Source organism: Balaenoptera ricei, chromosome 20, assembly GCF_028023285.1.
Source record: "Balaenoptera ricei isolate mBalRic1 chromosome 20, mBalRic1.hap2, whole genome shotgun sequence".
In the NCBI taxonomy this organism is placed as follows: Eukaryota; Metazoa; Chordata; class Mammalia; order Artiodactyla; family Balaenopteridae; genus Balaenoptera; species Balaenoptera ricei.
The window spans coordinates 61,620,905-61,644,716 of NC_082658.1; the positions used below are offsets into that span (position 1 = coordinate 61,620,905).

Below are 23,812 nucleotides of genomic sequence, written 5' to 3' on the forward strand. Positions count from 1 at the left end.
CTAATGCATACAGCTAAAGCTATACTCAGGAAAATTTATAGTCATTAATATTTTATTAACAAAAATACTGAAAGGAACTATGTATTTAATTCAATAAACTATCAAACTAATGATAAAACAGAATTAACAAAGAGGAAAGTTGATATTAAGGAAGTAGAACACAAAGAGTAGAAAAATGAGTAAATGAAAATGTTATTTCTTTTAAGATATGAATAAAATAGAGCAACAAAATAGGTTTGTAAAAGACTTGGGTTCCATCAGTGGTTCTCGTGATTTTGTGTTTAAACTTTGGTGCTGTGTTGAACAAAACGATAATGGGATTTGGTGCAGAGTTCATTTATTAAATTGAAAAAAATCTGTTGACCATCGAGATCCTGAAGACGCTGTTTTATAATCTGGCAGGAAAGTCCAAGTTTAAGAACTCTGATTTCAGCTGCTACCTGTCCTGCAGTTGCAGGTGCCTGGCCATTTACCCACATTGATTAGCTCATTCAGGCACGCGATGGCTCCGGCCAGGAAGGTGCTGTCCTCATCTTGGAGATGAAGTTGCCCCCGGGCCTCTGCTGGGATGTGGCTGTGAATTCAGGGTGACCCAGACCTCAGGAAGGCAGGAAGAAGCCCTCGGGGTTCAAGGGCCCCGGAGGCGCCTCGGCAGGTGCAAGCAGGCTCCGCGTGTCGGGAGCCGAGGCCAGAGGCGCGGTCCCGCAAGGCCTGCCGGCCGGAGCGACGCAGGTGTGGGCCCCGCGGCGGGCGGGCGGGGTGGGTGCGCTGAGCTGTGGCCAGGAGCGGGTCGGGGAGGGGGTCGGGGAGGGGGCCGGGGCCGGGCGGGGCAGGCGGGCGCAGCGCCCCCTGCCCAGACGGGGCAGCGGGCGCGCGGGCGGCGGGCGCGCGCGGGGCGCAGCGGGCGCGCGGCGGAACGGGAACGCGCGGCGGAGAGGCCTGCGCGCCAGGGTGCGGGAGCCATGCGGCGGGCGAGAAGCGGCGCGGCGGCCAAGCCACGCGGGCAGAAGCGGTCCGGGGTCTCCAGGGCCCCCGCGGCCGCCGCCTCGGCCCCCGGCGCCGACCGCGCACGGAGACCCGCGGGCCAGGCCGGGGGCGGGAGCCGGGCGGCGGCGAGGCAGCCGTCGGCCAAGCGGCGGCCGCAGTCGTCGCCTCGGGCGCAGGAGGCGGGCCCCGGAGAGCCGCCGCCGGAGCCGCCGCTGCCCCCGCCTCCGCCCGCGGCGCCCTCGGCGTCCGAGCTGGACCTGGGCGAGCAGCGGGAGCGCTGGGAGACGTTCCAGAAGCGGCAGAGGCTCAGCTTCGAGGGCGCCGCCAAGCTGCTGCTGGACACCTAGTGAGTGCGGCGCGGTCGGGCCGGCGCCTGTAACGTCCCCGCGGCGCCCGAGCCGCGCACCGGCCGGACAAAGGCCTCCCCGCTCGGCCAGCGCCGCGCGCCAAGGCGGCGGCCTTCCCGCGAAGAGGGTCGTTCCGGCTCTCCGGTCCCCGAGCCGCTTTTGTGTTTGCGCACGTGTGTTTGGAGAGCGGCTGGGGTGGGGGGGGCAGGGCCGGGGTGAGAGGCGCTGGGACAGTTCGGAGCCGCCCGGGAGGCCGGTGGCCCCTGTTACTGCGCGCGCCCTGCGCGGAGCCGGGCGGCGGGGAGGAGAGCGCGGGCCGCCCGGGTTCGGAACCGCCGCGGGCGCCCGAGGGCCGGGGCTCCGCGTCCCCCGGCTTTGCCGCCGCGGGGTGAGGACCCCTGGCTCCCCGGCGGCCGGAGGAGGACTTCGGAGGGTCCGTGGAGCTCGCAGTGAGCTGTTAGCTCTTGGGGGCGCCTCGTCGTCTCCAGACGGGGCCCCTACCCCGTAGCACAGTTGTGCTACCGAGAAGTAGTTTAGCGCCCTAAATATCTCAGAATCAGTCGTCTTATGCTAGAAAACCTCAGAGAAAACAAAGCAACCTAACAATTGCATAGCAACCTGAGGATTACTCCTTTTCTTGAACAAAAATGTTCCTTTGTCTTTGTTCCGTAAGAAATTCTCTTCATTAGGACGAGTCTTAGAGATGGAATATTGGGTTTTCCGTGTGCTTTACTTTTTGGTTCATCATCTTGGACTATAGGCTGAACATTTTTCAGTATACATCATTCAGTGTTTTTGAGCTAAGGTGTGCCAGCTACTGCTCAGTGTGGGGAATATAAAGATGTCAGAAACGTAGAACGAAAGTTTGAATTTATACTTTAAAACAAACTGATAAATGGCCAAGAAAAAGATTTTTAAAAGTTGACATGAAAAGATGAGATTTTTTAAAACCTATCAGATTGGCGCAAGTTACATACATTTGTTAAAAAACCAAAACTCAGTAAATTAAAAAGAATATATTAAACAATAATCGCTGTTATTGTTAAAACATTATTGTACGGAAAATAGTCTCAGGAACATAGAGCAAACAGTTAACTGTGGATCCCTCTGGGTGTTAGGACTTAAGAGACTTTCATTTTTTACATTATCAAATGTTGTAATGTTTGCGTTTTTTACCGTAAGCATTATTTGTGTCTGCAGAAAAAAGTACATCAAATTAACGGAGTCAACTTGTACAGAAACGTGAAAAAGCATTCAGTCTTGGTAACCAAATAAATGCAAAATAAGACTGCAGAGAGCTATTTTTCCTGTAATTATTGCTTGAGACGATTCAGTGAAATGTTTTCTCAATTATTACTGATAAGAGTGTTCAGCCCTTTTGGAAAACAGTTGGATGATATTTATCAAATCTTAATAATGTTCAATGAAGGGCCTGACTTATAAGTTTTAAAAAGATTAAAGTTGTACGTAATGTGTACGGATAGCTCTGTAAAAAGCCACGTATATGCAAAATACCGGAGGAGAATACAGCAGAATTACAGGAGCCTTTTGTTAACTTTCTCCAGACTCGGTCAGGTCTCCTTTCTTTTTCATGGCAGCCTGTATGCCTTTATCACAAGTCATGTAAATATTCAGTTAATTTGTTTGATGGCTGCTCCAGGTCCCTAAGGCCAGGACCACATCTGCTGTATCTTGTTTACTGCCTTCTCCCCAGTGCCTCGCTCGTAAAAAATCTTAATGAGTATTTGCCATGTAAATAAAAACGTTCGGGTGGCTGGATTAGGATCCTCCACCCAATTCTCTTTTTTCCATACTTTGGAATGCTTTATTTTACGACTTAACAAAATAGAAGTGGAAAAAAGAGAGCTCACAGACAAAGAAGGTACTGAATCCTTTTAGAGAACTGACAGTGCCTCCTCAGAAGCAGGAATGCGTCTGGTTGTCCCATAAAGACTTCTGTCCCATCTTGCTTCTTTCTTTCAACCATGGCCTGACTATTCAGAAACCCTCATCTTCCTGATTTGTGTTCCCTCCAGTGAATACCAGGGCCTGGTGAAACACACAGGAGGCTGCCACTGTGGGGCGGTTCGCTTTGAAGTCTGGGCCTCCGCAGACCTGCACATCTTTGACTGCAAGTGAGTGTTTTCTCTTCCCAAGTTGCTTAGACGTTAGAAGTTGTGTTAGATGTTTTCATTAATGGAAAAAGTTTTAAAGACGGGGGTGGGGGGAGGCTAAAAAGAACAGCCTGCTGTGTGTGACACAGCTCAGTCCTGCAGCACAGCCCCAGGGGATGTGGAGCAGGGCCCTCGACTTGTGCCCAGCAGAGTGCCCCAGAGACACCGGTGCAGGGGCGGGGGGCTGGTGGTGGGACTGCTTCCCCAGAGACCGTCCGGCTGGGCACTGAATGAAAGGCCTTGAGCGGAGTCTTCGGGAGTTGGGTGAGGTGAGGTGAGGTGAGGGCGTGCGCCCCTGGAAGCGTGCCATGCCCCAGGCCACCTGGCCCCGTTGCTCCAGGTGAGGCAGGCAGTGCTGCCAGCATCGGTGGAGCGCCTGCTGTCAGCACCTCCCGGGCCTTGTGATAGAACAGGGTCTCCAGGCTCTGACCTCTGACTGGCAGTTGGTGTGTAACTGATTATGCAACAGTATCCAGTCCTTTTGTCCCTTGGTGCTGTGGTGCCTGAATTATATGTGAAGAATAAATAAGAAAGTACCGTGGAATTCCTCCCACGGGGAGCTGACCCTGCTACTAAGCAGTGCGGTCCAGATTGAAGCAGCCCCTGGAGTAAGTTGTTAGAGGATTTTACATGAAATTAGAGTTTTTTAGAAGGTGGACTAAAACGGAGTGGGGGGGACACTTATATTTAATTCTGAGGATGTGATTCTGAGGACCTGTTTGACGTGGCCCTGGGCTTTCTGTGACGTGCAGATGAGGACAGAGGGAAACCTAAGCTTCCTTGTCCGTTTCTGGTGAGGATACCCCAGGGGCAGAAGGTCGTAGCTCTGCCTGATGCTTGTTTTCTACTGTCTCCAGAAGCCAGCAGTTCCCTTCACCGTAGTAAGCCAGGGGTGGGCGGCAGGAGTGTGGCTCTCCGCGTCCTGGTTTCCTGAGGGGGGCGTGGCCTGCACTGCTGGCTGTGGGACCCGCGGGCCCTCCTGCACACGCGGAGCAGAGGCCCCAGGCCGCTGGCCCGCCTGCCCCAGCTGCCCTTCCTGGAACGGTGCTGCAAGGGGCTTCACCTCAGGGGTCAGCTGGCTCCTGGGATGGGGCAGGTTGGGCCCCCGGGGGAACTCAGAGGGTGCAGGTGGTCGTTCACAGTCTGGGGTCTGCTCTTGTCTTGCTGTAGCTGCAGCATTTGCAAGAAGAAGCAGAATAGACACTTCATTGTTCCGGCCTCTCGCTTCAAGCTCCTCAAGGTGAGTGTTGTGAGTGGGGCTTACAGGGTGCCAGGCGCAGGGGGCCTCCCGGGCCGTATGTTTTCCCCTGTCACCCAGCTTTCATTCCCCCCTTTATATTGGGTTGGCCAAAAAGTTTGAGTTTTTCCGTGAGATGTTATGGAAAAACCCGAACGAACTTTTTGGCCAAGCCAGTATTTTTGGATATATATTTGATATTACAGTGGAAACATGTACAAACACAGAGAATCAAAAATAAATAAGATCACCCAAATCCTGTCAATCAAAGGTAACCACTGGTTGTGTTCTGCTGAATATCCTTGCGTGTTATTTTGGACGTGGATGAATACATCTAAATAAATCGTGTATGTTTTTATCAAGGTAGAATTTTACCTTTTTATCTGCTTTATAACTGACTTTTATCATTTCCCGATGAAAAATAAATGATTGAAAAGATTTTTAACTTTAGTATTTGGGGGAATTTTTTGTGCTTGGTACCGGATTTGCAAAGTACAGAGTAGATACATACACGGTGAAAGGCCTCCCCTCCACTGGCCCTCAGGCCCCTGGCCTCTCCCCGCGCCTACAACTGTTTCGTAGTTTACTTATACGTTTCTTGCTGTGTCTGTAGCATATTTCGTTGCGTGAATGTACCACGAGCGACCTTCTACGTTTGAACTTATAGGTTGAGTGCAGTGCTGTCGTAAACCTCCCTGTGTATAAATCTTTGATAGTTTAGACATTATTTCTTTGGATCAATTCTCCTGCAAGTAAAATCTCCGGTCAGAGAACACAAACGTTTAAAAGCTTCGGAGTGCTTTGCTCCGGGGGGGCGGGGCGGGGCTCTGGCCGGTCCTCCGCTCCCGTTGCCCCAACGGGGCCGACAGACGCCTCGCCTTGGGCGTAGTGCGCTGTGCGTGGCGGGTCGGGAGGGCTTCCCGGAACCACCTTTGGTCGAGTCTGCGCTCCTGGCCCCGGGGCCTCGGCATCCAGTGGCCCCTTGGTGAGTGTCTGGGAGGAAAATCTGAGATTTAATTCCAGACGCTTCGGGCCAGGGTGGCTCCTTGTCTGTGTCTGCCCTCGATCCTGGGGTGGGCGTCTGGTCGGGGTGGGAGCGCCGGCGGGCAGCGGATCTGCCCTCGTCTTTCCCGCGAGCCCCCCTCGGGTGCCAGCTGGAGGCTGTGGCCCCAGCCCCGCAAGACAGGCGGCTCCCGAAGACACGCGGGTGGCCGGGGGCTCGCGGCCTCGGAGTTGGCAGCGCCCCGCCATCCCACCCCCGTGGGCCTGCTCCGGCGTCGCCCTGGCGTCTCGAGCACCGCTCTCTTCTTCCGCCTGGCCTGGTGAAGGAGAGAGCAGTTTTCCGTTTGTTCTTTAAGTACAAACCTCCTTCCTTGATTCAGCAGTGTTTATGGGGCAGCTGCTGTGTGCCAGGCTCCGTTCCACTGCAACCCCGCAGCTGTCGTGGCAGACAAGGCCCTTGTCCCTGGGATCTCACGCCTCATGGGGGAGACGGAGGAATAGGACGAGGCCCGGAAGTGCCCTGTGGAGGGTCGGAGCGGGGCAGCGTGACGGAGGCTGGCCAGTGGCGAGTCTTGGCGGCTAGGCAGGCCCCGCTGGCGCTTCGATGGCCGAGGCGTGGGGGCCCTGGGCACGGGGCGGGCACGGCGCCAGGGGGCCGCTCGGCGTGTCCGAGGAGCTGCACGGTGGCCCTCGTGGCCGGAGGGTGGCCGCAGGGTGGAGGTGAACCAGCGGACCGAGCTGGGGCTGGAGAGAGGCCGGAGCGGATGAGGAGGCAGGTTTTGTCCTCTGGAGAGAGAAGCCTGGGGAGGGTTTTAAGCGGGGCGGGGACGAGATGTGCTTCAGTGTTGGAAAAGCACGCGGTGGCCGCCACGTGCAGAGCGGATGGTGAGGAGGTGAGTACGGAGGCAGGGGGCGGCCGGGAGAGGGTGGCAGTCGTGGGGACGGGCAGACAGTGGTCATTGGAGGTGTGTTTTGGAGCGGATGGTTCTCGGAGTCCAGGGTGTGCACGGCCACCGGAGGGCTCGTTAGACAAGTCGCTGGGCCCCCTCCTGACTGTGCAGGTCTTGGGGGGCGGGGTGGGCACAAGATGGACGTTTCTCGCAAGTTCTCAGGTGACGGTGACGCGGCTGGTCCTGGGACCACACGCTGAGAGCCGCTGCTCGAGAGGAAGGACGGGGTGTGAAGAGCGGAGAAGGAGGTTGGGCCTCCGAGCGGCCGGTCGCCTGGAGACGCCAGGTCCTGGGGGAGAAGCCGGCGCGGAGGGTGCTGGACTCAGATCCTTCTTGAGAAGGTTGAGGTGAAGCGTCGTGGGCGCCGACAGAGGCGGAGCCAGGGGGCGGGCAGCCGCACGCACGTGTGTCTGGAGTCGTGGGGTGAGGGCAGCTGGGCAGACGGTGCAGCCAAACACGCGGGGGCCCGGGACCCAGCACGTACAGGGAGCGGAGCGGAGGGGGCCCGGGAAGGACGGCCGGTGGGGAGGGAGGAGGAGCCTGCAGGGCGGGGTGTCCTCAGAACGGAGGGAGTGGTACCGAGGGCCAGGTTCAGAGGGACGAGAATCCGGGGGTCAGGAGAAGTAACCGTTAGGTTTGTCACGTGGTGGACACTGGTGATTTCTCATTGGGCAGGAAGACAGAAGAAACGAGCAGGGAGGGTGAGCGTATAGCAGCGTCATGACGATGGACCACGCGCTGCAGCGGCCAGCGGGGTGGGGGTCAGGCAGGTGGACATGTGGACACTATGGGACGGGGTCTGCGTGTCACCAGTGGGCCCTCGTGCTGAATGAGGTCCAGGAGGCTGCGAGCCGGCTTCTCAGGCCTCCCGAGGGTTTCCTGGGGGAAGGCGTACGCTCAGATAACTCTGCAAGGTTTGGGACCCCTTGGCTGTTCTTTTCGGCCTCCCTGTGGGGTGAGAAGAGGCCCCCCTGGGAACAGTCTTTCGATGCAGCTCTGAGGGCCTGTCTCCCGTGGTGGCCGGGGAAGACCCGTAATAAAGCTCTGACCCTTCAGCCCCCAGTGTCTCCCTGGAGAGAAACTGCTGCTTTCTTTAAAAGCATATGCCAGGATGTATGTATGCTTTTTAAAAATAGGAGTGTTAGTATGCTATACAAATTGTTTTAAACCTTGCCTTTGCACTTAACTTTGTAACCTTGGAGATTGTTTCCTAGTAGTATTTGTAAGTAGAACTGCCTTATTTTTTCCAAAACTTGCTGAGATTCCATTTTTATGCCCGTCCATGATTGCTTTAACCAGTCTTCTGTTGATGGACAGTTTCAGAGTTTCTAACGTTTAGCCTTTACAAATGCTGCATTAACATCTACATACATGTCATTGGATAAAATACGGAATTTTAATTGCAGGATACATTTCTAGAAGTGGAATTGCTGTGTTAAAGAATATGTGCATTTTAAAATCTTTTTTTTTTTTTTTAAATATTTTATTTTTTTGGCTGTGTCAGGTCTTCGTTGCTGCACGCGGGCTTCTCTCTAGTTGTGGCGTGCGGGCTCCAGAATGCGTGGGCCCAGGAGTTGCAGCGTGTCAGCTCTAGTTGTGGTGCACAAGCTCTGTAGTTGCGGTGCATGGGCTTAGTTGCCCCGAGGCATGTGGGATCTTAGTTCCCCAGCCAGGGATTGAACCTGCGTCCCCTGCATTGGAAGGCAGATTCTTTACCGCTGGACCACCAGGGACGTCCCTGCATTTTAAAATTTTAGTAGACGTTACCAAATTTATGGATTTACATTCCCGTGACTCGTATCCGAGTGAATGTTTCTCTACACACGCGATATCGAGTTAGCTCCCTGTTTTTTTTTTTTTTTTGTTAAATTTATTTATTTATTTATTTATTTATTTATTTTTGGTTGTGTTGGGTCTTCGTTTCTGTGCGAGGGCTTTCTCTAGTTGTGGCGAGCGGGGGCCACTCTTCATCGCGGTGCGCGGGCCTCTCACTGTCACGGCCTCTTTTGTTGCGGAGCACAGGCTCCAGACACGCTGGCTCAGTAGTTGTGGCTCACGGGCCCAGTTGCTCCGCGGCATGTGGGATCTTCCCAGACCAGGGCTCGAACCCGTGTCCCCTGCATTGGCAGGCAGATTCTCAACCACTGCGCCACCAGGGAAGCCCATTTATTTTTTTTTTAAACGTAAAAATTGTATTAGCCCTCAAATTAACTACAACTTTCAATTACCTATAATACGCATATACCTTAGGCTTATATTAAGGTGTTGTGTTTTATTTTTAACATCTTTATTGGAGTATAATTGTTTACAATGTTCTGTTAGTTTCTGCTGTATAACAAAGTGAATCAGCTATATGCATACGTATATCCCCATAGCCCCTCCCTCTTGCGTCTCGCTCCCACCCTCCCTATCCCTCCCCTCTAGGTGGTCACAAAGCACGGAGCTGATCTCCCTGTGCTATGGGGCTGCTTCCCACGAGCTATCTATTTTACACTTGGTAGTGTATATATGTCCATGCCACTCTCTCACTTCATCTCAGCTTACCCTTCCCCCTCCCCGTGTCCTCAAGTCCATTCTCTACGTCTGCATCTTTATTCCTGTCCTGCCCCTAGGTTCATGAGAACCTTTTTTTTTTTTTTGATTCTATATATATGTGTTAGCATACGATATTTGTTTTTCTCTTTCTGACTTCAATCTGTGTGACAGGCTCTAGCTCCATCCACTTCACTACAAATAACTCAGTTTCGTTTCTTTTTATGGCTGAGTAATGTTCCATTGTATATATGTGCCATGTCTTCTTTATCCATTCGTCTGTCGTTGGGCGTTTAGGTTGCTTCCATGTCCTGGCTATTGTAAATAGAGCTGCAATGAACATTGTGGTACGTAACTCTTTTTGAATTATGGTTTTCTCAGGGTATATGCCCAGTATTGGGATTGCTGGGTCGTACGGTAGTTCTACTTTTAGTTTTTTAAGGAACCTCCATACTGTTCTCCATAGTGGCTGTATCAATTTACATTCCCACCAGCAGTGCCAGAGGGTTCCCTTTTCTCCACACCCTCTCCAGCATTTATTGTTTGTAGATTTTTTGATGATGACCATTCTGACCGGTGTGAGGTGATACCTCATTGTAGTTTTGATTTGCATTTCTCTAATGATTAGTGATGTTGAGCATCTCTTCATGTGTTTGTTGGCCATCTGTATATCTTCTTTGGAGAAATGTCTGTTTAGGTCTCCTGCCCATTTTTGGATTGGGTTGTTTGTTTTTTTGATATTGTAGCTCACTTTTTAATTTTTGCCCCGACAGTGAAAAATACCTCATTGCAGTTTGTGAGTGTGGTTATCATGTCACAGGTTAAAGAGAGATTTGTTTTCCCCATTTCTCTGAACTGTCTGTTCACGTCCTCTGACCAGTTTCCCGTTTGTGTTCTCCATTAAGGAAATTAGCCTGTGACGTCTGGCAGATGTTCTCTCCTACTTGGTCCTTTGTAGATGCATTTGAGTCCAGTGAGTGTGTTCTTAGGACCTTGAGTGGTGCCGTTTGGGGACACGGGGACCCAGTCCCTCGGCTGACGCCCCCCCCCGTTTAGGCCGGGGATGCAGGACAAGCTCGAGGCCGGGGTGTGTGTGTGCAGCTGACCAGGGAGAAGCCCTGAGCTGTCACACTGCAGGCTGACGGGTCTCTGGGCCGTGCACGTGGGGCCCCGACCTCAGGTTGGACGTGACCCCGGGAGCCTGGCGAGAGGGTTTCCCCACTGAGCCTTTTGCACGACTTGTCTTTGTAAACGACGACTGAAGCGCCTTGTCTGTGTCCCTCAGGGAGCCGAGAGCATCACCACATACACCTTCAACACCCACAAGGCGCAGCACACCTTCTGTAAGAGGTGCGGCGTCCAGAGCTTTTATTCTCCCCGCTCCAACCCCGGAGGCTTCGGTGAGTGAAGGGGGCCAAGCTCGGGGCACCGACGCCCTGCGGCCACGCGGATGGGAAGCCTGGGGGGGCGCGCTGGTGTCACAGGCTGCCTCCTGCCCGGCCAGGCCCCTCACACGTGGGTGAGGAACGGGGCTCACCAGCAGAGCTCTCTCCTGGCCCTTCCGAGACCACCCGGACCCCGACTCGCGTTTCCTGCCGCCGAGCGAGCTGGACTTTGCTGGGGCTGACGTGGAGGGTAGAGGAGGCCGGGGGGAGGCCGGGGGCCGGGGGGCGGGAGAGGGAGTGAGGAGCAGGGATGATGCCAGTTACAAAATTGGGTTTGTTCAAACACAAGCACGGAAACCCCAAGCCCGTCTTCGGGTCCTCCTTAGATCTGGGGGCAGACCGTCCCACCTTAGACAGTTGTCGAGAATGACACCAGCCGCCGTGCGAATCGGGTGGGACGTAGCCGTGGAGGAAGCTCCTGGAATCCCGGCCCCGCAGAGACGCAGCCTCCAGAGCTGCAGTGGGGCGGCTGCGACAGCCTCGAGCCTTGGGGAGGGTGGCGGGCGGAGCGCGTGACGTCACCCCTGCCCCCCCCCCCCGTTCTCCCCGTAGCAGCTCCTGTTTGCTCCCCATCTGTCACACGGAGAGTCTTTCCTGCTGACCTTCCTGTACGGATGGGGCGGTGTTTAATGCTCAGAAAGCTGTCCCTCCGAGCCCTGGACCAGGCGTGTGAAGCCTCCAGGCTGCCGGGCAGAGGTGGCTCTGGGCTCGAGGCCTCCCCAGCCTTTGTCCTCCCAACTTGGTACTGAGGGAGGCCCAGCCGCGAGTCCCTGGCCCCCATCTGAGAGATGGGGGGAGTGGGCCAGGGGCGGGGCGCAGGGCCCCTCGGAGAGCCCGCCTCCCGCAACACCTGCGGGCTGGGTTGGCCTGAGAGCCAGCCCGCTGCTGGGTCTCACGCCCCCCTGGCTTCCCTGTAGGGATCGCCCCCCACTGCCTGGACGAGGGCACCGTGCGCAGCGTGGTGGTCGAGGAGTTCAACGGCAGCGACTGGGAGAAGGCCATCAAGGAGCACAAGACCATCAAGAGCATGTCTAAGGAGTGAGCCCCTGCCCCGTCCCGCGCGGGGGCCCCGGCCGCCCCGTCTCCGCGGTCGGCTCCGGCCCCAGTGTCTCCAGGCAGCTCCTGTCCTCCCTCGGCTCAGATTTTGACATAGGCTAGCTGACACCCTTCTATCTCTTCCCGACTTTTGTGTGATCTTTTAGAAAAATAAATATTTTTAACACTAAAGCGGTTACTGCGGTTTATCATTTTCTCTGGACGTTGACCTCGCTGCTGAGGCCAGTCACTGAGCGGCAGGTGTTTACTGAGTACTGTTCTGGCGCCTGCAGCCACGTCGGGAGGGAGGAGGGGTCAGGAGACAAACTTAGGGGCTGTTAGAAACGCGCCGTGGTGAATGATCGCGGGCCACCGAGCTGGGAAGAGAACGAGCGTCTAGGAAACCTGCGGGGAGTGTGATTGGAGCCTTTTTTTTTTTTTTTTTTTTTTTAATTATTATTTTTTTTAATGCTATTCTTGTCTGCTTACATTCTTTTTATGTATGTATGTATGTATGTATGTATGGCTGTGTTGGGTCTTCGTTTCTGTGCGAGGGCTTTCTCTAGTTGTGGCAAGCGGGGGCCACTCTTCATCGCGGTGCGCGGGCCTCTCACTATTGCGGCCTCTCTTGTTGCGGAGCACGGGCTCCAGACGCGCAGGCTCAGCAATTGTGGCTCACGGGCCGAGCCGCTCCGCGGCATGTGGGATCTTCCCAGACCAGGGCTCGAACCCGCGTCCCCCGCATTGGCAGGCAGATTCTCAACCACTGCGCCACCAGGGAAGCCCGGAGCCTTTTTTTTTTTTGAGAGGTAAATCAGCTTCTGATTTCTTCTTTTTTGTCCCAGTTGTGGTAAAATACACATAACATAAACTTGACCATCTTCACCATTTTTAGCACACAGCTCAGCAGTGCTGAGTACATTCATGTTTTTGTGTCTCCGATTTCCACGGCTCTTCATCTTGCACAACTGAGCCCCTCTACCCATAAATAACACCTTTGAGCCTGTGTTTTGAAAGGAAGCAAGATTTGGGAAGAGAGAAGGGAGAAGTAGCTGTGGACAGAGGTCCGGGCACAGGGTAAAGCCAGGTCACTCTGGAGGCTTGTGGTGGGAAGAAGCAGTGGGTCAGAAAAATACGTCGAAGCCGACGGCTGCAGACGGTCCTGGGTCTTTATCTTACAGACGTTGGGAAGCCTTTTGACTGGTTCCCTGTCCCCACTCTCTGTGTCTCATGTCACTTCCTGTTATAATCAGTGCTTTTTATTACAAGATGCTTTCCTAAAGCATTCTTCCATTACCAAATGCTGGGTATATACATAAAGGCAAACGCCTAATAAATAATTGTTCTTTGCTTTAGGAAGGTGAATCATGAAATGATCTGGGACATAGAATAGACCAGAAAAAGAGGCGAGGAGAGGAAATACAGACGCACTGACTGGGCTTCCGTGTGGTCACCATGTCAGCTGACAGCCGGTTGGAAGAAGCTGGTAAAAAGTTGTATGGGTGAAACAGGAGTATATCCTGGTGTAGTGAATGTCCCCTCTGACCTGCCTTCCCTCTTGCAACGATATATAAAACACAGAGTTTTGTGTCTCTTTAATACTATTTTATTTTTAAAATTTATCTATTTGTTTACTTTTGGCTGCATTGAGTCTTCGTTGCTGCACGCGGGCTTTCTCTAGTTGCAGCGAGCGGGGGCTACTCTTCGTTGTGGTACGTGGGCCTCACTGCAGTGGCCTCTCCTGTTGTGGAGCACGGGCTCTAGGCGCACAGGCTTCAGTAGTTGTGGCACCTGGGCTCAGTAGTTGTGGCTTGCGGGCTCTAGAGCGCGGGCTCAGTAGTTGTGGCGCACGGGCTTAGTTGCTCCGCAGCATGTGGGATCTTCCTGGACCAGGGCTCGAACCTGTGTCCCCTTCATTGGCAGGTGGATTCTTTTTTTTTTTTTTTTTTGTGGACTGCCTTTTCTCTTTCTTTTTAACATCTTTATTGGAGTATAATTGCTTTACGATGGTGTGTTAGTTTCTGTTTTATAACAAAGTGAATCAGTTATACATATACATATATCCCCACATCTCTTCCCTCTTGTGTCTCCCTCCCTCCCACCCTCCCTATCCCACCCCTCTAGGTGGTCACAAAGCACCGAGCTGATCTCCCTGTGCTATGTGGCTGCTTCCCATTAGCTATCTGTTTTACGTTTGGTAGTGTATATATGTCCATGCCACTCTCTCACTTTGTCTCAGCTTATCCTTTCCCCTCCCCATGTCCTCAAGTCCATTCTCTAGTAGGTCTGTGTCTTTATTCCCGTCTTGCCCCTAGGTTCTTCATGACCATTTTTTTCTTTTGTTTTTTAGATTCCATACATATGTGTTAGCATATGGTATTTGTTTTTCTCTTTCTGACTTACTTCACTCTGTATGACAGACTCTAGGTCCATCCACCTCACTACAAATAACTCAATTTCGTTTCTTTTTATGGCTGAGTAATATTCCATTGTATATATGTGCCACATCTTCTTTATCCATTCATCTGTTGATGGACAGTTAGGTTGCTTCCATGTCCTGGCTATTATAAATAGTGCTGCAATGAACATTGTGGTACATGACTTTTTTTTACACACACACACACACACACACACACACACACTGTATTTTAGTTTTACAAGACATAAATAAACTGACACCAAGCATTGTAAGTGGATGACCACAACAAAAGCAACAATTATTGCAATTACCAAACACGAAACACACTCATACTATGTCATAATATTGACATTCAGTCCAGTAATCCTCCACTGTAACAGCTCCTTTACTTTGCAGTGAAAATTGATTTGTATATTTTTTGCCTCTGAGTCCTTGTGGGAATTTTTTTTTTTTTTTTAATTCAAACAGAAAGTCACAAAAATTATAATCATCCTCATCAGTTCACTCAGTCCCATGTAATTAATTTTTTTTTCATCTTGATCTTTTGTTAGCACTTTTATGAATTCATCAGTTTTCCATTAGAGTTCTGAAAATGCTTATTCATTCAGTTCAGCAGTATAGTCAGTTACCAGAAACCTGTACTTGTCAGAGTCTTTTCCATGAATTCCTTGAAGATGAAACCCTTTTATAGGAACATATTTGCAAAAGCATCAGAGTACACCCAGAACTGTCTGTAAATGACAAAAGACTTAAAAATGACCACGGTTAAAGATTTGATGAAAGTTCATAATAATGCAATTGACAAGGAAATTTAGTTATTTCTGAGATATACATTTTAAAGTAATAACTAGAATTATGACATAACATTATACCAGAACATATAAGATTTTTAGAAATTTCATGTAATGTCTGAAACATCTATATTAACATATTTCCATACAAATAACCCAAAGAAAGTTTAGTATTAGTTGTTTTTTTGTTTGTCTGTTTGTTTATACTGCAGGTTCTTATTAGTCATCAATTTTATACACATCAGTGTATACATGTCAATCCCAATCGCCCAATTCAGCACACCACCATCCCCACCCCACCGCGGTTTTCCCCCCTTAGTGTCCATATGTTTGTTCTCTACATCTGTGTCTCAACTTCTGCAAGCCGGTTTATCTGTACCAATTTTCTAGGTATACATAACGCATACATGCGTTAATATACGATATTTGCTTTTCTCTTTCTGACTTACTTCACTATGAGTCTCTAGATCCATCCACGTCTCTACAAATGACTCAGTTTCGTTCCTTTTTATGGCTAATATTCCATTGTATATATGTACCACAACTTCTTTATCCATTCATCTGTCGATGGGCATTTAGGTTGCTTCCATGACCTGCCTATTGTAAATAGTGCTGCAATGAACATTGGGGTGCATGTGTCTTTTTGAATTATGATTTTCTCTGGGTATATGCCCAGTAGTGGGATTGCTGGATCATATGGTAATTCTATTTTTAGTTTTTTAAGGAAACTCCATACTGTTCTCCATAGCGGCTGTATCAATTTACATTCCCACCAACAGTGCAAGAGGGTTCCCTTTTCTCCACACCCTCTCCAGCATTTGTTGTTTGTAGATTTTCTGATAATGCCCATTCTGACGGGTGTGAGGTGATACCTCATTGTAGTTTTGATTTGCATTTCTCTAATGATTAGTGATATTGAGCAGCTTTTCATGTGCTTCTTGGCCATCTGTATGTCTTCTTTGGAGAAATGTCTGTTTAGGTCTTCTGCCCATTTTTGGATTGGGTTGTTTGTTTTTTTTGATATTGAGCTGCATGAGCTGCTTGTACATTTTGGAGATTAATCCTTTGTCAGTTGCTTCATTTGCAAATATTTTCTCCCATTCTGAGGGTTGTCTTTTCGCCTTGTTTATGGTTTCCTTCGCTGGGCAAAAGCTTTTAAGTTTCATTAGGTCCCATTTGTTTATTTTTGTTTTTATTTCCATTTCTCTAGGAGGTGGGTCAAAAAGGATCTTGCTGTGATTTATGTCATAGAGTGTTCTGCCTATGTTTTCCTCTAAGAGTTTGATAGTGTCTGGCCTTACATTTAGGTCTTTAATCCATTTTGGGTTTATTTTTGTGTATGGTGTTAGGGAGTGTTCTAATTTCATTCTTTTACATGTAGCTGTCCGGTTTTCCCAGCACCACTTATTGAAGAGGGTGTCTTTTCCCCACTGTATATTCTTGGGCAGGCAGATCCTTAACCATTGCGCCACCAGGGAAGTCCTTTGTGTCTCTTTTAAAACATAAATGGCATTCTGTGCGTTTTGTTCTGCAACTTGCATTTTTGTTTGGTAACATCTTGATCTCACGTCAACATACAAATCCTCATTATTGGCTATTACATAGATTTGCAGAGTATGGGTCTAGTCTATTTAACTTTTTTTTTTAAATGCAAATTAGGGTTTCCAGTTTCTGCTTTACAGTCAGTGTTGGCAGTGAGCATCCTTTTACAGGCCTCTTTGTACATGTGTATTATTTGAGGCTATAGAAGATGCATTGCTAGGTTGAAGATATGCATATTTTAAACATTAAAAATGCTCAGTTTCCCTCAGAAAGTGTATACCAGCCCCTAAAATGTCCATGAACCCTGTAAATAGCAGTGCCCTCACCAACATCTGATGTTATCGGTCTTTTTAATTGTGACCAATCTGTTGGGCAAAACAGTTTCATTTCTTTATGTTTCCATTTTCCTGATTACCCTGAGTTTGAGCATCTTTTATGTTTTTGGACCCATTTTTATTCCCTGTCCTGTAAGTTCCTTGATCACGTCCTTTGCCCATTTTTCTTTGGGGCTATTTTCTTTTCCATCCACGTGTTAAAAAATATTAGTAAATAATGTGTTTCAGATACTATTTTTAAAATTAATTTTTGGTGCTTTATATGTTCAGGATATAAATCCTGTGATGAATTTTGCAAATATTCTTTTACAGTTTTTCACTGTTCTCTGTTTATTAGGGTTTTAGATTTTGAAGCACTCAAATTTATCAGTCTTTTTTTTTTTTTTTTTTCCTTTATGGCATTCAGACTTTTCTGTTTCCTGGCTTTTGTGATTTATATCTTGTTTGGGAATACCTTCCTATCGAGCTTATAAACTACTTAGATTTTCTTCTACTGCTCTCATAGTTTTTTGGTGCCTTTTTTTGGTTTTGTTTTTAATCTGTCTGGATTTTTTTTTTCTGAGTGGTTTTCATTTTTTATTTTTGTCTGTGGTATGAGGTTGGGGTTCAGCTCCCCACCCTCAAAATGGATAACCACTGCACTGACCCTTCCACTGAGTAATCCATCCATTCCTTACTGATTTAAAATGCACGTTCTAGATGAGGTTGTTTCTGGACCCTACATTTTTTTTTAAAATTTATTTTTCTATAGTCCCACAGATACCAAAGCATTTTAAATCCCTAAAGTTTAATGATGTGCTTTAAAAAACCTGATAGAATAAATCTTCCTCATTATTCTTTTTTGATTATTTTGTCTTCCAGATGAATTTTAGAATTAGTGTATCGAGTGCCATATATTGATTGAGAGCGTGCTGAGTTTATTAATTAATTTGGGGGGGGCGGGGACAGGCTTCTTTACAATACTTAGTTTTATCCTCTGGGAAAGTGCGATATCTCACCAGTTGGTTTTGTTCCTCTCTGCTCCTCTGTCAAGCTTCCTGCTGTTCTCCATGTGGCAGCCGTGTAGACGGCGCATTCTGTGCTAGGTTTATTCCCAGATGTCTTATGGTTTTTGGTCGTCCTTGTGAACGGGATCTCTTCTCCACTTTGCAGTTGGTTATTGCTGGTGGAGAGGAACGCTGTTGTCTTTGGTATGTTACATTTTATCCGGCTACCTGTTGAGCTTCTGGTGACTTTCTAAGCCAGCCTCCTGGAAGCATCTCTCGGCAGTGAGGTCACCGGGCGGGCCCCCGGGTGGAGACTCCCGGCTTCAGCCTCCTGAGCTGTCTGTCATCTTAGACGTTGGTACTTTCCCACATGCTTGGGGCTCAGAGAAGGCAAGAGTGTGATGCCGGCCAGAAGGAGCTCTGGCTAAGACTGTGCCTTGGAACATTCGATGCTGTCGGTAGCAGCCTGGCACCTGTCGCTTTCCTTTTGGTCGCGGCCAGGAAGCTGCCTGTCACGTGACAGTCCCATACATGCCCCGTGGAGGAATCTGAGGGCATCTGTGTTACAGCTTTGTTGTACACCTTCTGAATTCATAAAGGAAGGCAACAGTCCTAAACGTGGCAGGAACTTCCAAAAGACAAGTTCAACTAGCTGTGGTGGGTGGAAATCCAAGCGCTGGGATTCTCCCAGGATTCTTTCTTTCCTGAAATCAACCCTCACCCCTTTAAGGCCCGGGTCACGGACCAGTGCTGCTTTTGTGACTGAGGAGGTGCTCAGGGACGGTCTGTGGACCCCCAGCTCTCCCTCCATTGCTCCCCTCGGGCGGGGAGAGCAGCCTTGGCGCTAGGACACAGCCGTTGCTCGGGGCCCAGGCTGGCAGACGGCTTCTGGAAGAGCACGTTTCTGCTGTTCCTGGTGGTTTCCTTTCAGGCAGCAAGGCTGCCACCGTGATCATCCATACGGAGTAGACCTAGATCAGTAGAGGAATGACCCTCAGCAATTCCGTGCTCATAGACTCTGATGAACCCTGTAGATCACTGGGATCCTTTCCCTTGAAGACCTCACTGCTCCCAAACTCCTCAAGACCTTCCCCCCAGGGGCACTGGATCAGACCACGTGTTATCCAGCTTATAATTACTGAAGTTGACTACACTTCATGTAGATTTTCCTGGTAATACTGTCCACGAGGGATGGGAGCCCCTGGCAGGGGTACCTGTAGGATTCAAACTTGACCAAGACCTTAACACTCTGATCAAACCAGAACAATGTTTCTGCTCCCCGACCTCTTGTGGGCCCAAAAGCATAAATGTCCTGTTCTGTCTGTCTCTCCACACAGTTTGACTGGCTCACTTTTCTCAGGATTCACTGACTTTACACGATAGGCTGGTCGGGTGGTCTCCAGCGTAAGGTGTGCTCCCTCCAGGAAGTGCTCAAGGTGGTCCATTATGGGTGGGAAGAAAATGTTAGAATTCCTATTTATCCTTTAAAGTTTTTTTTTCTGTATGTTTTATAATGTGCACTTAGAATATATACATTACTGAAAACTCAAAAGTTGGGAGATCATTGCTCTAGCTGCTTGATTCTGTTTTCTCTCTGATCAGTGCTGCACATCAAACAACTATCTGTGCATCTTTGTACGAGTTTCTACTTCCCAAGGATAAGTGCACGTGGAGTCCAGGGATATGTACATTTTAAAGATTTCTGACGTACTGATTTCCAGAAGACTCCACCATCTTCTGTTTGCCCCAGCAGCATATATGTGTCCATTCCCTCACCTACAGAACACTGGGCGTTACTATTGATAGACATCTTTGCAAATTAGATAAGTGAAAATGGCATTTTCATATAATTTGTGTTCCTTTAGTTAGTAGTGGGATTTTTTTCACATTTATTTTGTGTGTGTGTGTTTGTGAGAGGGAGAGAGAGAGAGAATGAGAGGGAGAGAGAGGGGGCAGACCTATTCATGTCCTCTGCCTTCTTCATTTTCTTCCCTGGAAAACTCCTACTTTAATCCAATCACCACCTTCAGTGAAAAATAGATTTTCATCTTTGCCTTAATTTGTAGCCCTGGCCACTACTGAGGTTGAATAGTTTTTCCTGTTTAATGGCCATTTAGATTTCCTCTTTCATGAATTTTCCATCCTTAATCCATTTTTCTTTTGGGATGTTTTCTTATCCATCTTTATATATTTGGGCTATTAACACATCTGTGATACCTGTTAATTTCAGAAACTTGTGAAATAGCTGTTTTTTTCCTTTACTCCTTTTATGAGTTTCCAGCCTGGCTTCATAAGGGCTGCCCCATTCCAAGGTATATATGCATTTAGAGTCTCCCAAGTTTCTTAAACAATATTTTAATTTTTTTGATTTTTATGTATAAATCTGTAATTCATGTACAGTGTATTTTTGTACTTGGTATAAAGTGTGGAGTCTTTGTTTTCTTACAAATGCCTGACCAACCATCCTGAAACAATTTATTAAATGTTTCTCCACCGAGTTAAAATGCCCCCTTTACTGTACAGTAGCGCTCATATAATTTGGATCTGTTTCTGGATTTTCTCTTCTGTCCAACATCTGTGTACTCCTTTGCTTGTATCATACTGTTTTGGTTGCAATGGGTTTATAAGTTTTAATGTATAGAAAGGCAGGTCCCATATCTGCATTATTTTTAATATTTATATTTTGGCTATTCTTGGACATCTCCTCTTCTAATATATTTCAAAAATAATTTTATCCAAGTCCAGAGATAATCCATTGAGATTCTGACTGCAACTACATTAAATTTATATGTTAACTTTGTAAGAATGGGAATTGATGAATATAACATGTAAATATATAAATTTATAAATTGGAACTTGTATATACTATATATATTTGGTGCTATTCAGTTTATTTATTAACTTTGTAAGGATTTTATATTAAATCTCTCTATCAGGGAACGTGGTACAGTTCTCCATTTATTCAGGTCTTGTTTTATGTCCTGCATTAAATTTTTTTTTAACTTTTAAAAACTATATTTAAAAGAAAAGCAGTGGGGCCTCCCTGGTGGCGCAGTGGTTGAGAATCTGCCTGCCAATGCAGGGGACACGGGTTCGAGCCCTGGTCTGGGAAGATCCCACAGGCCGCGGAGCAACTAGGCCCGTGAGCCACAGTTACTGAGCCTGCGTGTCTGGAGCCTGTGCTCCGCAACAAAGAGAGGCCGCGATAGTGAGAGGCCTGCGCACCGCGATGAAGAGTGGCCCCCGCTTGCCGCAACTAGAGAAGGCCCTCGCACAGAAACGAAGACCCAACACACCCATAAATAAATAAATAAAGCATGAAAAAAAAAATAAAAGAAAGAAAAATATTAGAGGAATAATCCCATAAAAAAAAAAAAGAAAAGCAGTAAGCACTAAAACTGGGTTAAAGTACAAATAAGATTTGTACTCTGCAGTATTTACTAGGCTAGCAGGTAAGGTGAGTGTCACCAGGTTCAGAGAGCGATGCCAGCTTTATCATGTGCGTATCCTTAGAGTAAGCTAGAACATTTTAATGCAGTATTGTTTCTCAAATTGAGATATAATTCATGCACCATAAAATTTACCCTTTTAATGCGTAGAATTCAGCGATTTTTATATATTCACAAGGTTGTCCAGCCTTTACCACTGCCAAATACAGAACACTGCACATCCCCAAAAGAATCCCCACAACTCCTCAGCAGTCACTCCTTTTCCCCGCCCCCAACCCCTGGAAAACACCAATCTACTTTCTGTCTCTGTGGATTTGCCTGTTGTGGACATTTTATATAAATGGATTCATACAGTAGGTGGCCTTTTGTGCCTAGCTTATCTTACTTAGCGTAATGTTTTTCAAAGTTCATCCTCGCTATAGCATGTGTCTACACTTCATTTCTTTTTATGGCTGAATAATACACAAAATGCCATATTTATCTTTTCATCAGTTGATGGACATTTAGGTTGTTTCCACTTTTTGGCTGTTATGAATAATGCTGCTATGAACACTTGCGCACAAGTTTTTGTACGGACATGTATTCAGTTTTCTTGGGTGTATACCTAGGATTGGAATTGCTGGGTCTGATGGTAAATCTTTAAGTTACTGAGGAAGAGCGAAACTGTTCTCCACAGCAGCTGCACCGTTTTACATTCCCACCAGTAATGTTCGAGGGTTCCAATTTCTCCATATGCTCACCAACACTTGTTGTTGTCTGTGTTAGTTTGTTTTAATCACTGCCTTTCCACTGGGTGTGAAGTAGTATCTCATTGAATTTTTTTGTTTTGTTTTGTTTTTGTTTTTTTGGCTGTGCCGGGTCTCAGTTGTGGCTCGCGGGATCTTTCGTTGTGGCACGGGCTTCTATTTGTGGCATGCGGCTTTTCTCTTCTCTAGTTGCGGCACGCGGGCTTAGTTGCCCCGCCACATGTGGGATCTTAGTTCCCCAACCAGGGATCAAACCCGTGTCCCCTGCATTAGAAGGCGGATTCTCTACCACTGGACCAACAGGGAAGTCCCCTCATTGTGGTTTTGATAGGCCTTTCCTAATCACTAATGATGTTCTTGTGCTCGTTGGCCATTTGAAAATCTTGGATAAATGTATATTCAGGTCTTTTGCCCATCTTTTAATTAGGTTGTCTTTTTGTTGTTGTTTATATATTCTGGATACTAGGTCCTTATCAGATATTTGATTTGCCAATACTTTTTCCCATTTCACTTTTTTTAAAAAATAAATTTATTTATTTTATTTATTTATTTTTGGCTGCGTTGGGTCTTCATTGCTGTGCGTGGGCTTTCTCTAGTTGCAGCGAGCAGAGGCGACTCTTCGTTGCTGTGAGCAGGCTTCTCACTGCGGTGTCTTCTCTTGTTGTGGAGCACAGGCTCTAGGCGCGCAGGCTCAGTAGTTGTGGCTCGCAGGCTCTCTAGAGCCCTGGCTCAGTAGTTGTGGTGCACGGGCTTAGTTGCTCTGCGGCACGTGGGATCTTCCCGGACCAGGGCTCGAACCCGTGTCCCCTGCATTAGCAGACGGACTCTTAACCACTGTGCCACCAGGGAAGCCTCCATTTCACTTTCGTGATAGTGTCCTTTGATGTACAAAGGTTTCTATTTTTTCTTTTGTTGCTTGTGCTGTTGGTATCATATTTAAGAAACTGTTGCCTAATCCAAGGTCACAAAGATTAACATTTGTGTTTTCTTCTAAGAGTTGTATAGTTTTAGCTCTTACATTTAGGTCTTTGTAGTAGTTTTTAAAATTGGGACATGTGAGTCTTACAACTTTGTTCTTTTTTTAAGATTGTTTTGGCTTCTGAGTCTTGCAATTCCATATTGTTTTAGGATCAATTTGTCAGTTTCTGCAAAAAAGATAGCTGGAATTTTAATAGTGATTATAACATTTAGACAAATCTTATATCTTTTATGTTGAGCTTATTCCTAGGTATTTTATAGTTCTTGAAGTTGATGAGAATGGGAGTTTTCCCCCCATTTTCATTTCTGTCACATTATTGCCAATTAAAGACAGTCTACTGATTTTTGTAAAGATACCTATTATCCAGCTGCCTTACCAAATTCCCTCATTTATTTTAGTAGATTTTATGGACATCTCTTGGGTTTCTAAACATAGCTGTCTCTTCCAATACTTCTATCAGTTATTTTGTTGTTCTGTCCTACTTCATCAGCTTCACCCTTCAGAACAACCTTGATAATCATGATGATGGCAGCTTACCTTTCTACCTTGTCCACTTGGTTCTAGGGGCTAGATTTTGGTAAATAGTGTTTATTATATTTACATTGTATTCTTTTTTCCTATTTTTCTTGAAAGTTGTTATTAGGAATAGTGACTGAATTTTGTTATCTTTCAGTGCCTATGCATAGAAGAATATGGTTTTTCTTCTTAATTTGTTGATGTAATGAATTATGTTGATGGATTTCCCAAAGTGGAACCATTCTTGCATTCTGGAATAATACCCTACTTGGTCATGGAGTAGTAATTGTTTTGATGCACTGCTGGATTCAGTTTGCTAATATTTTCTTTTACATTTTTG

The 23,812-nt window shown here is 47.8% G+C and overlaps 2 protein-coding genes across 4 annotated transcripts in view; one reads left to right on the plus strand and one right to left on the minus strand.

Moving 5' to 3' along the window:
* Nucleotides 1-918: 918 nt before the first annotated feature.
* Nucleotides 919-11,901, plus strand: CENPV (centromere protein V). Its single transcript, XM_059906903.1, has 5 exons — nucleotides 919-1,333; nucleotides 3,371-3,469; nucleotides 4,679-4,748; nucleotides 10,515-10,629; nucleotides 11,592-11,901. Exons 1-5 carry the CDS (start codon nucleotides 963-965, stop codon nucleotides 11,714-11,716), a joined length of 780 nt encoding a protein of 259 aa, XP_059762886.1. The 5' UTR covers nucleotides 919-962; the 3' UTR covers nucleotides 11,717-11,901.
* A 1,397-nt stretch (nucleotides 11,902-13,298) lies between these two features.
* Nucleotides 13,299-23,812, minus strand: part of PIGL (phosphatidylinositol glycan anchor biosynthesis class L) — a 62,980-nt gene continuing 52,466 nt past the window's right edge. For 2 of the 3 annotated variants that reach the window (XM_059908113.1, XM_059908111.1), the window contains one exon: nucleotides 21,323-23,122. In XM_059908113.1, the coding sequence (XP_059764096.1) occupies nucleotides 23,108-23,122 (15 nt within the window). In that variant the 3' untranslated portion in view covers nucleotides 21,323-23,107. Of the gene's footprint in view, nucleotides 13,731-21,322; nucleotides 23,123-23,812 lie in introns of those variants that run through there. The other variant, XM_059908112.1, reaches the window with a different exon arrangement.